This window comes from Rhinichthys klamathensis, unplaced genomic scaffold, assembly GCF_029890125.1.
Source record: "Rhinichthys klamathensis goyatoka isolate OS25496 unplaced genomic scaffold, OSU_Roscu_1.1 h1tg000090l_1, whole genome shotgun sequence".
NCBI classification, from domain to species: Eukaryota; Metazoa; Chordata; class Actinopteri; order Cypriniformes; family Leuciscidae; genus Rhinichthys; species Rhinichthys klamathensis.
The window spans coordinates 3,187,753-3,200,803 of NW_026606629.1; the positions used below are offsets into that span (position 1 = coordinate 3,187,753).

The 13,051-nt window shown below is 36.8% G+C and overlaps 3 protein-coding genes across 3 annotated transcripts; all 3 read left to right on the forward strand.

Moving 5' to 3' along the window:
- The first annotated feature begins 363 nt into the window (after positions 1-363).
- crygm7 (crystallin, gamma M7) lies at positions 364-1,185 on the forward strand. The gene is made up of 3 exons (XM_056251847.1): positions 364-411; positions 495-737; positions 840-1,185. Exons 1-3 carry the CDS (start codon positions 403-405, stop codon positions 1,110-1,112), a joined length of 525 nt encoding a protein of 174 aa, XP_056107822.1. The 5' UTR covers positions 364-402; the 3' UTR covers positions 1,113-1,185.
- A 7,514-nt stretch (positions 1,186-8,699) lies between these two features.
- si:dkey-57a22.14 (gamma-crystallin D) lies at positions 8,700-9,634 on the forward strand. Its single transcript, XM_056251850.1, has 3 exons — positions 8,700-8,735; positions 8,899-9,141; positions 9,316-9,634. Exons 1-3 carry the CDS (start codon positions 8,727-8,729, stop codon positions 9,631-9,633), a joined length of 570 nt encoding a protein of 189 aa, XP_056107825.1. The 5' UTR covers positions 8,700-8,726; the 3' UTR covers position 9,634.
- A 538-nt stretch (positions 9,635-10,172) lies between these two features.
- Positions 10,173-11,134, forward strand: crygm6 (crystallin, gamma M6). The gene is made up of 3 exons (XM_056251851.1): positions 10,173-10,248; positions 10,393-10,635; positions 10,806-11,134. The coding sequence occupies exons 1-3, from the start codon at positions 10,201-10,203 to the stop codon at positions 11,079-11,081; spliced, it is 567 nt and encodes a 188-aa protein (XP_056107826.1). The 5' UTR covers positions 10,173-10,200; the 3' UTR covers positions 11,082-11,134.
- The last annotated feature ends 1,917 nt before the right edge of the window (positions 11,135-13,051 follow it).

Consider the following 13,051-nt stretch of genomic DNA (forward strand, 5'->3'; position numbering starts at 1 on the left):
ATTTTCAGCCATGTGTGATTCACAATCAGCTATCCTTAAGGCATTTCACAATTTTAGAAGCAAAACTATCAGTTTAAATTCTTTCTTTTTTTTAAATGTCTAATCCTAAAATAAATGCAGACTAACACTATTGTTGTGTTGTTTCCCCAGACCTTTTCAGCAGCTTTCAACAGAGCAGCTTTTGCTGGAAAAACTAATGTTATGGAGGCAATCAAAGTCATTGTTTAAGCTAAAACAGACAGTCATGTTTGCAAATTTCCTGTACAGTTTCTGCTGACATGAGTACACTGTGATTTAAATGACAACGCAAACAGTAGTACCATTATCTTCTCGGATATATATTAGTATAGTTCCAGCAGAACTTGGCACCTGCACAGGAAGGATTTCAAAGCCCCTATAAACATGGGAAAGGTCTGTATGAATTACAATAACATATTAGTCATAAATGAATTATTATTGTGCTTCTCTCATTATCTACATATTGTTTTCTCTAGATTATCTTTTACGAGGACAGGAACTTCGGCGGCCGTCACCATGAGTGCGTGAGTGACTGCGCTGACCTGCATTCCTACTTCAATCGCTGTCACTCCATCAGAGTGGAAAGTGGTTGCTTCATGGTCTACGACCGAAGCAACTTCATGGGACACCAGTACTTTCTGAGAAGGGGCGAGTATCCCGATTACATGCGTATGATGGGAATGAATGATTGCATCAGATCCTGTCGTATGATCCCAATGGTAAAGACTGAAGCAAATCATTATCTAAAGTTATCAATGGTCTTGTTTTAATACATTGAAGTTAAGTGATCAGCCTTAACTCCTGTTTTGTTACCCATTTAGCATCATGGGTCCTTCAGAATGAGGCTCTATGAGCGCTCTGACATGGGCGGCAAGATGATGGAGCTCATGGATGATTGCCCTAATCTTATGGACCGCTTTAATATGTCCGACTTCCATTCCTGCCATGTGATGGATGGTCACTGGCTTGGGTATGAGCAGCCCAACTATATGGGCAGGCACTTCTACATGAGGCCTGGCGAGTACAAGAAGTACAGTGACTGGGGTGGCATGAGTTCCAGGATAGGCTCCATCAGACGAATCATGGATCTCTAATGAAAGGAGTCCTTTTGAAATGTCTGCTGTATGCCCTTTTTCACACACTAAATAAAATGGTGTCTGTGCTCAAGTGTATTCAGTTTTGTTCTTGCACCCTCTACCTGGGGGGGTCACTGCCTGAAGATGAGACTTGCTACAGGCTGCTAGACTACTTTACACTGTTCAGTAACCTGAATAAAACTATAAAGACAATTTCCTCCATGACACAGGTGTTGAGTGTTCTCTTTGCTTGTACTGCACATTAAACTCACTCATAGTGAATAACTTATGATAAACAGATGAAGTGTAAAAAAATTAAAGCTTTAGCGTAAGTTCTGCCAGGAAGACTCAATCAGTGCGTCACGTATTACCTCACTTCTAACCAATCATGTGCTAACACTCACAGTATAAAAGATTGGTACTTACATTTGTCTGAGTTCGCAGATACTGAAACTGCCAATTACCTCCATCCTCCACAACCGCCACCAAGATGGTACCTTCCCCTTCATCCTCCCCACCAGCAGGATGGTCCCTTCCTTTACCTCCAGGGGGGTTGGCTGCGCCCCTGCCTTCATCTTCAGCCAGGACATGCAGATTCCGCTACTCTCGCATTGCTCGCTATAAGGACAGGGCCTACGCCAAAGAACTTTATAAATTCATGCTTGCCGAGCTGTTAATAAATATACGCTTGTTATATAAATTTATCTCCAGAGTCTTTCTGGTAGAACTTGCTTTTTGATAATACGGCCAATGTTTAATACATTGTTTATGTAGATGAACATTAAAAAATAGGATTGTGTATATAATCTAAATACGGGGAGTGACTTTTGGGTATGATCAGTCGTAAGTATCAAATTACATTCATAATCAGCCTTACAGCCATTAAGTGTGTCCCCGGCTTAAGTGAACTCTGTGTGTACACACACACACACACACATATATATATATATATATATATATATATATATATATATATATAGTGTGTGTGTGTGTGTGTGTTTGGAAAATATATATATTGAGTATATTTATATATTTATATATTCCCCCATTTTACCCAATGCAACTCTATCAGGGTAGAGAGTGGGTGCTTCAAGGTGTATGAGCACCCAAATTATATGGGACAGCAGTACTTCCTGCAGGGGCAAGTATTCCGACGTGTGTGAGAGAGAGAGAGAGAGAGTGTGTGTGTGTGTGTGTGTGTGTGTATCAGCATTAAATATATATTTATATTTCTAATATATTTTCAATCGATTTTTTTATTGTAAGCACATTTTACACATTTTAGAGTGAGTAACCCTAACCGTAACATATATATATATATATATATATATATATATACATATATATATATATGTTACAATTAAATTAAATAATCAATAACATTAAATACTATAAATACATACATTTACTTTAAGCATGTTTATCATTTGATGAGATATGTAAATCCCACAAACCATTGTAAATTCATAGATTTAAATAAATATCACATGTCGAGACTTAAATGCAATTTGTAAACAATGTTTCATGACTTATTGAATATTGTTGATGTAAATTGTTGATGTAAAATTACAGATAATGACTAAAAAGAAATTTGAGTTGCAAAATATATGAAAGTAACTAAAAGGATGATTTTGTGGATCCTAATAGCAGATTGATAAACTCCTAGAGAAAACATTGAAGTCAGGTGTTGAAACCATGGTAATTAAGAACCTGACAACTAAAATTGAGATGAAATTTGAAACGTTACTAAGAACTAGAATGATTATTATTCTTTCTTTAAGATAAAACAAGCAGAAGCAGTGTTATAGGATTAACAGTTGCTAAATGTAAAATGTATAGAGAGGCATTTGATTAAACAAAAAAGGCCTGCTAGTGTTGACCATGAAAAGAACAGAGCTGATGTTTTGCTTTCAAAAGATAAGTTTGTTATTGGCTGTAATGAAACAGTTCGCTTATCTGAAATCTGATGTGTGCTGTGCCTGAAACTGCCAGTGCGACAGAGACTCAATCTGAGTGGAAATTTGTAATGTCTAAATTCCCTGAGGTGGGCAAAAGACAAATATAAATAATATGTTTATTTGAAACCGTATGTAATATCTGGCAAAGATGCCTTAAGCTGGGATAGAGTTAAAAGATGGTAGATAAAGTTAGACGTTCAGAGTGCAGTGTACCAGTCCCTCCCTCATTCAATGTCTCTCTCTCAGTCAATGTCAGCTAAAAACTGTTACCTGAGTCGGTGTCATAAGTGATAATACGCTATTTGTAGTGACATCTTTGATTAGGTTATTTTAGGACCAGTAACTTCTTTGTCTGATCTTAGTCCCCACCATGAAACGGGGGAGGGGCCGACGGAAATGTACACTGAATGGCCCTCATTTATCAAAAGTGCGTACACCAAATTTCCAGCGTACACCTGGCGTACACCCAAAACCACGGTGACTTTGAAATTTATCAATATGGACGTTGGCGTATGGCACGCTCAAATCCTACGCCAGCTCAGGAGGTGGTGTACATGTACGCACGTTTTGAGTTAGTGCGGAAATGCGCAGAAAAACAATTCCTAACACCATAAAATGCATAGTAATCATAATAAACATAGTAATTATTTACTTCAGTGTTTATTTTTGTGCAACATGGACTTCAATGTTTAATTTGTGTGACTTTACCAAAGCAGCATTTGATTTATAAGCATATGTATTCCTTCAGTTGCGAGCCTGTGCGCTTTACCCTGACGTTTCATGGTTAGGCCTATCCCCGGCAGGTGCGCACGGACTGGGTTCGGTAACGAAAGGCTTTCAATGACCAACAAATAATTCAGACTGACAAAATAATAAAAAATACATTCTTCTTCTTTTAAATAATAATAATAATACAAATAATAAGAATAATGACATTCTTCTTCTAAATAACAATAAGCGTCATTAATAATACAAATCATACTAATAATAAGAAGCATATTACAAATTGTCATGCAATTATTAATGTGAATGAATGGTAGGCCTACTCCACATCACATCATCATCATCACTATTGTACACCCCAATACATGTAACGTGATTCGAAATTGAATGCTAATTCAGAAGACGTGCTGTAAAATATTGCATTGTGATAGGTCATTTCGGCTCCACGTCAGAGAAGTTTCTCTTCTTTGCCGTCTTCCGTGTGTCCATGGCGTAAAATGAGGGCGTGGGGGAAGCGGAGACTTGGGCGTGTTATTCTAATGACGATCGTTTTCAGCCGTGGGATTTATCAAGGGCAGGTATTGCGTACACCTGGATTTCAAAGGTACGCACAGCTTCATAAATCAGGCGGTGAGAGGAGTGTAAGCATAATCTTACGCCAACATATACGCCCGTTTCTATGCAAGAATGATAAATGAGGGCCAATGTACGGTTGTGATCTAAATTCACTGAGTATAATCCAAGTAGCTAGGTTGCTGCTTTTAAGATAGTTAATGGATTTAAGTGATTAAATACTGTTGTTATTGACCTGTCTCCCTGTGTGAACACTATTAGGCAATCCGAATGGCCCTGGTGACTCTTGAACGTGCCTTTCCTAAGCTCCAGAAAACAGCTGAGTTCTGTTGAAGAGAACTGATTGTGTGATTGGAAAGAGCTGTCACCAGTGGGCACGAGTGACCATCTCGATGACGGGTAAGACCTTCTTTGGCCAGACAGGGGGCAACCCAAGCCAGAGTGGATCACGTAAAGTCACTGGGCATCTCAAGATGGAGGTGTTTATGTGAGAAAGGTATGAGAGTGGAGCGGATGACTGTGAGGCCAGCAGCATCCTTTATCGTTAGGGCGGATGAGCTGTGAGGAGTTACAGGCAGTCTGACCCAGAAACGTGAGTGTTCCTCTATACCAATCACCAGAAACCGCATTCATTGTATGGCTTGATTTTTTATTGTGACAAGCGTCTGCAAATATGCCAGGGGAAAACACCCTGATGGAGATTATAGATAAAGGGCTAACAGGAGTGGGCTTTCAAGAGCCAGCTGAGGCCATGAAGTGATTCCCATTAGTTGTTGTGGAGACAGTAGCAAAACCTTTTATGTACTGGTTTGCCTTATGGGCAAGGAAAATCATAGTGTTGATTTTGAACTAATAGGTCTATGACATAGTTTTAACTCTTGAAGGTCGTTAGACATGGTGGTGGCTAAAGATGAAGACAGCTTTTGATTTAAGGAAAGTCTGGATGACAAAGGTGAATGGTCAAAGGTTATTGTAATGAATACAAATTTTGACTAAGTTACAGCCTTAGGAGGCTGGTGGAAAAATTATTTGTTTATAGTGAGAGAGACTGCTTGAGCAGAGGAAGGGATGGTAACTGTGTCTGTCTTTCTGTTATTGGCCTGCTAGAGCAAGCTGAAGCAAAATAATGATAATGAAACAAAACAACCCAGCTGACCTTGTTAAATTCTAATGAATAATGAACAAGACATGCTTTGAAACTGGTTGGGAGACCATGTAAAATTAGGTAGAAGCTACCGGAAAATGGGAAGTTTAAAATCTTATTTAAATTTTAAATCTTTTAGCAATAATATAAAGAAAAATGAATATTGAAAATGAACATTTAACATATGTGTGTCTAGTATGAGTGTGTGTGATGGTGACAGCACTTTATGTCTTCTATGCATTAGTTTGGGGTACTATTATTTCCTGATTTTGAGGATATTGTGTCATTAACCTCTGGAATTAGTGTTTTATCATTACAGATGGGTTAAGTGAAATGGCCAACTTTAAAAAAGTTGATAATTCTAAGTCAATCTGATGAAAAGACAATGCAGAACATGGGACGAGCTTTAATTGGAGTGGTTTTTCCAGCTCGGTCTGCTATTGGTAATTATGAATGCTTTTGTCATTTATGATATTGAACTGAATTACTCTCTGGATTAGTATTTTATATAAATTGGAATTGTAAAGAAGATTGCCGTCCATTATGGGGTAAAACTCTTGTCTAAATTCAACTGAGGGTCTAAATTTAAATAGACAACTAGGTGGGATCATAAGGATAAACGTAGGAAAAAAAAATATATATATATATAGACTTGACGGCAGAGAGACAAAGTGACACATTGGCTAAGTCACTATCCAAATTATCCAGAGTGAGCTCCCTCATTTTTTATTGAAAGGCCGGAGGGCGAACAAAGAAGGAGTGAATATAACTTCTAAAAAGAAAAGGTTTTATTTCTCAATCCCTCAAATGAATGTATGACATTAGATGTCTAAGAAAACTACAATTTAATAAAGGTAAAAAGAGAAAGCAGCTATATGGCTGTGGGCTGGGATCTGAGTAACATAATATTTTGGTTTCTGTAAAACTGTAAAGATAAGTGGAACTGAGACAAATACTGTGAGAAGTAGTTATAATGAAAAATAAAGTTGAAGTTAATGATAAGAAAACAAGAGTATTGAAGAATTAATAAAATACCATGATTTCCCTAACGAGGGAACTTTAAGTGTCACTAGGCTGACAGTGGTGAGAGACTCGGATGCAGAAGGAACTGGCATGTAGGGCAAGATGGAAGAAATATAGTAGAAGAAAATGTATGTTATGAAAATACAATTTCTGATAGGATTTATGGAAGTCAAATTAAGTTTAAATGGTATGAAAAAGGTTAGGGTTAGACATTGTATGATTGACAGGGATTCAAGTGATATAAGGATAAGGAATGAACAAAAGCTTTATTAAGCAGAATGGGGAACGATCCTATATTTTAGTGGTAAAATAATGACTGAAATGATGATGTGAATTTGTTTTATTTTATTTCTATTTTTGAAACAAACAAAAAAGGGTATAAGATGTTATACAATTAAAATGGTACATGCTATGTGACTGTAAACTGAAGGATGATTTCAGTAAAGACTTAAAGTGCTTACATCGATTATTATGGGTCTTAATTATTAATATTTTATTGTTTGTTGTTTATTTTTAGTTAGACAACCATTGTGTTTTAAACCTAAAGGGCCTATAAAAGGGGTAGTGAAAATAATGGATTAACCATCCAACTTAGTTTGTTTATAATAAAAGGATTTGGAAATCATAATTTTATAAAAAAAAAAAAAACTAGTGCATATATTCTGGTATTCATGATTATAGACAATGTCTTTATTTAGGATCTGAGTAGTGACTGTGGATCTAGCCCATGCTAGGAATACAGCAATAGTGCTTGCTTATTTAGCCTGGCTTCCAGAGAATAAATATGTACTTGTTTCGTAATCAGGTATGTGTTTTATAAAAATTTTAATCTGACTGATAAACTGAGGAAGAATGACATTGATGTCCTGTTGTGAGTGGAAGGTGGGAGAGCCTCTTAATGGGGACTGGAATTTTTAGTATCCAGCATGTCCATGACGAGGTGAAGAGACAAGTGTGACCCGTCAGGGGAGCATGCGTCACCACTCCTCCCTTCCGTAGTGACCTCACTGGTTAGACCAGACGTGGCGGTATTGGACCCCACATTGGTCTAAAACGGGGGACTGAAGGGTTGGTCAAAATCCCTTGCCTCTTCAAATACATATATAATCATATATCATTTTGAATGGTTATATACTTCCTTTATAAAAATCAATAATCAAATATATTCATTATCACATAATAATTTTTATATTCTTGTGCTTGTGAAATTATATTTTCTTAAATGCATGGATGCAAGTAACCAGTTTCTTTTAGGTGCATTCCAATCTTACTTTGAGATTGCCCGTAGTACACGCAGGACACGAAGGCCACGTAACCCACAAGGCCGTTTGTCTCTTTCTCTGGGATCAGTAGAAAGGTTAGAGGGTCCTAAAGGCAGCGTGGGCACATATGATTCTTCGCTGGACATATGGTCAAGCTATATTGAGCGTTACTATCAAACTTTAATTGTTGTATTAAAATGTATTCTTTCCAGTATATTTCCTTCCTTGGGAGTAAATGCCAGTGATCTGTTTTTCTCCCAAACGAGTGAATGTTTTAGCATTATGTTTTGGTATACTTAACTGATAATAAGGAGCTCAGACTCTCTTCAGCCTTGATGGGAGCTGTTATTTGCTAGTGTCTGTTATTTGTGTGTGTGTGCGTATGACATTCTATGTAGGTTCTGGACGGTCGGACCAGACACCCCGGCGCCCTTCTCTAACCTGCGAGGCCACCACAGACCTAAATCTAATGAGTGGACGACAACTATCTTGACTAATGGCGATAGGCACCCCTATCTCCTCACATGTGTTAAATTGTTTAGGCTCTTAATGTTTCTTAGCCAATGAGAATCATTCAACCTGTAAGCAATGACGTAGCTTAGACCTTGGAAATGGTATAACTGCTGTGATCTTTGTAACTGTAAGCGGGGCGGCCTACGAACTCCTGTGTGAGTCTTGAAGCTGACTTCTGCTGATGAAAATGCAAACTATCTTCAGTAAAACTTTTCTTTAATTTTTTATAATTCTGACTCCGGGTCTTCATTCTTCATATCTGGTTCTGGGTCTTTGACTGTATACCCCTTACACCTTTTACCCTCCCTTTTTTTGTGCAATTTTAATATGAAAGACACACACTGTGTCGGCACATTGTGTCTACTATATATACCAAAGAGTGTCCTCAAAGTAATGAACAGTGTGACACTCCCATGGTACAACTGCACTGTCAAAAATGGGGAAGGTATGCAATACTGTGAGGAAATTGAGAAAGGGTTAGGGTTTGGATTAACCCACAAAACGAGGCTTTTGTTTTGTGTTATATTGAAGACGTATGATGGTTTACTGTAAATTGTGTATGTATATGGACTAAATTTCTTTTTTTTATTCTATCTCTTTCTTAACAGATAATTTTCTATGAAGACAAATATTTTGGGGGTCATCAATATGAATGCAGTGGTGATTGTGCGGATATGCTCTGCTATCTTAACCGCTGTAACTCCATCATGGTGGAGAGTGGATGCTTCATGATCTATGAACAACCAGATTACAACGGCCAGCAATTCCTGGTCCGTAAAGGAGAGTATCCAGAGTTTGAAAGCTGGTTGGGCAAAAATGATTCTGTCTGCTCCTGCCGTGTAATTCCCATGGTGATTATATGCTACTATATATGCTTGAGTGATTTACATTGAAAGAAATTACAAACTTCACTTTTTTATCACTCCAATCATTCTTTTAAATTTCAGGATTTTTTTTCTTAAAAAACTAGTGGATAGTAGCTGATTTACATACACTTTTTTTTCTTCTATCTATCATGCATATAGGGATCTTCTCATGAGGTGAAAATTTTTGAGAGAATTGAGTATGGAGGTCAAATGATGGCTCTTGTGGAAGACTGTCCAGATTTGATGGACATGTTCCAAACAAACCACATATTCTCCTGCAAGGTAATTGGTGGAAACTGGCTCTTCTTCGAAAATCCCAACTTCAGAGGCAGGATGTACCTCATAAGGCCTGGAGAATACACCAGGTTCACTGAATGGGGAGGCATGAGCGCCCGTGTGGGTTCCATCAAACGACTTCAAATTGGCAATATTCGCCATGTTATTAGCCATGTTAATTATCAAAAGCAAACATGTTGATTAACTCATGCAGCCTTGACACTCTCTTATGTTACCTTAAAATAAATGTTTATAAACTCTGAATCTTTCAATTTGTTTATTTTTGACTTATAAAATGTTTTACTTGACAGTATATTTTTCAAAACGTAATTTTGTTTCTACGACTAATCAATCAAATAAAACTGCGTATAAATGACTGTAATGTTTTCTTTATACCGTTTTAAAAGGACACAAGTTCTGTAAAATGATTCCATGTTCTGCTTTCATGTTAGTTTACTGGCATTTTTTTGGTCATTAAATAAGATAAATCATAAAACAATATTGCAGCTTTCATCCAGACTAAGCATCTATTACTCAACTGATTCAATAAAAGATATTTTGCATTGATTCATTGTGCTGATTGCAGCCAGATTGAAGATTCTGCTTGCAGGACAGGAGCCAAACATAATCAGTTTTTTTTTCATTGCCCCCCTGATTGTAGCCCCTATTACTACTCACTGGGCTAGATTTATTTGAATGACAATACTTTATGCTGTGCAATCACAGCTGCTTCTAGGTTTTATAAAAGACAGTGATAAACTGGATGCTATGTTGAGCAGTATAACCCTGCCAGATGCCAACATGACTATCGGAAAGGTAAGATTGTAACTTCTCTCACTCTCAGACTAATAGACTTATTATGTTTTTTAACTCTATAGCATGAAGCCAGTTTACAGCTGTATTAAAGCTCATTATTGCAAACTTGAATAGTAGATTTACTGTACCACTTTTCTTTAATAGATTATCTTCTACGAGGACAGGAACTTTCAGGGCCGCCATCATGAGTGCAGCAGCGACTGTGCCGACCTGCACCCCTATTTTACCCAATGCAACTCTATCAGGGTAGAGAGTGGGTGCTTCATGGTGTATGAGCACCCAAATTATATGGGACAGCAGTACTTCCTGCGAAGGGGGGATTATTCTGACTGTCAGCGTATGATTGGGTTCAGTAACTATATCAGATCATGCCGTATGATCCCCATAGTAAGTGATTTAAGGGAATAAATATTAAATGATTAAAAAATAACCATGCTCTAGTTCATGAATTCAAATAAATATAATGCTTTTGACTGCTGAAACACACTTTGACGTTCTTGCCACATGAAATTATAAATGTGTTGCTTAGTATATCCCAAATCTGTGTTTTCTTGTAGTATAATGGTAACTACAGAATGAGACTATATGACCGGGCTGATATGGGAGGTCAGATGATTGAACTCACAGAAGACTGCCCTAACATCATGGAACGCTTCCATACATCTGACATCCACTCCTGCCACGTGATGGACGGCCACTGGCTTCTATACGAGCATCCCAACTACAGGGGACGAATGTACTACCTTGGACCAGGTGAATACAGGAAGTACAGCGAGTGGGGAGGAACGGCCCCAAGAATTGGGTCCCTCAGGAGAATAACCACTTTCAACTAGACAACATGAATTGTCCAGCAACATATGCACTAAATAAATTCTCTTGATTGAAATATCTTCTTGCCTGGCTATTATTCTGGTGTAGTGTTTTAATGTGAACTAAAAATCATTAAAATAATTAAACTGTAACTATAGTTATTCTAAACTTAATTTCCTTCACTGACCTATCAGTGCAAATCTGGTTACCAGACTGGAAAATATTCATTGAAAAATTCAGTGAAGCAAAACTGAGGGCAAACTGTCTATCACACAGCTTATGCTTTTGGCTGAACAATGTGGGGCTCAGTCTGGATTAACTGTCCTCATTGTAGATAAATCTTTCACTACCATGACAAAAATCAAAAGCAGCTCTTCTATTTAAATGCACATTGACCTCAAAGAAATTAGAGGACGTATTTATTACACATGCATGTTATCGTGGTACAAAGTAGCTATAAAATACCAAATTACAAAGTTTTTTATCCTAAACACCTATTCAGCTTTATAATGTAAAGAAGAAGACTGAATACGAAGACTGAATAATCAATCAATTAATTCAATGTCATTCTGGATTTTTAATGAAAGTAAGTAATTTTAGTTGTGATTGGGTGGATATACATTTCAGATAATATCTGCTGCTGTTTTTAAGGTATAATCCCAATAACTACTATCAATGTCATGCCGTACTATTTTGTAATAACTTAATACAAGTTTTTTTTTTTTTTTACTAATGGAAGAATATACACAACATGGTAGATGAAAAAGTGTCCTACTTTACATGTATTTATGAAATTATGGCTTTGTGATTATGTGGTTATTTTTATTCTTGGAATACTCCTGCTAACAGGTTTGTGAATCATATTTCCTTTTGTGGGACTGATAAAAACTATTTGCACACGTAGTCAATTGGTAGTTTATGATATCACAAGAACATGTAATGATTACTGCTTGCTTGATTGCTTTTTACTGTGTATCCTAGGCCTTTTTCTAAAAGATGTTTGTATTTTTTTTCCACTTAAAAAGTTTTGCATTTCATTTTACTTTTGCAATTAAAAATATTTAGGCTATTTATCCACATGTAGAAGAGATTTACAAAAAGCACATAAATAATACACATGCACGTTACAGAAAACTTGTTGGACATATTGCTGCAATTTCTACATTGAACTTTTTCTACTTAACTTTTGCATGATGCTGCATCCACAGCTGTAGGTGTTAGTGAGAAATTGAAAATGACCATCATATTGATAAACAAAACAAAACATTTAGCATATTTTACATGCCACAATATATTAATTCATTTATACTTTATTTGGGCCTTTTGCTTGTTGCTAATATTGCTAATAGCTAAAAACAAACTAATTTTTATAAAATTTTTATTAACCAATATCTATGGTTTTAAAACAGCACCAAAACACCACCCTGGAAGTTTCTAGTAATTCTAAAGATCTTGATTAGCTGGTTCAGGTATGTTTATTTAGGGTTGGAGCTAAACTCTTCTGGATAGTGGCCCTCCGGGAACTGAATGCGACACCCCTGTTCTAGAGACGAATTGACATTTGAATGAGACAATGCTCACATAACACTTGTGTTTAATCATTCCCAAAACAGAGTTAGGATTACAATAGTTTTTTTTTCTCTGTTAATTTCCCTTTGTAAATTCTCCATGTAATTTCTGCATTTTTCTCATATGAAAGAATTTACTGAAAAAAATCTGTAAAGTATGTCAGTGCAGTTGAAAATCCTATTGAGAATGGAATCTCAGTAACCGCTCCCTCTGTTGAGCAACTTCTTTAATGCAAAAGGGATGTTCCATATTGTTCTGTGAGCATTGTGTGAATGTGAGGGTGCGTACCAGTCATTTCCCTGGACCATGCAAGAGAAAACACCAACATGTAATTATATATCCTTTTTCAAGTAAAATCCATATTTTGAACCCAATATTGTGCTCTAACAAAAAGGTAACATGTGCCAGTACCCTGACATATTCC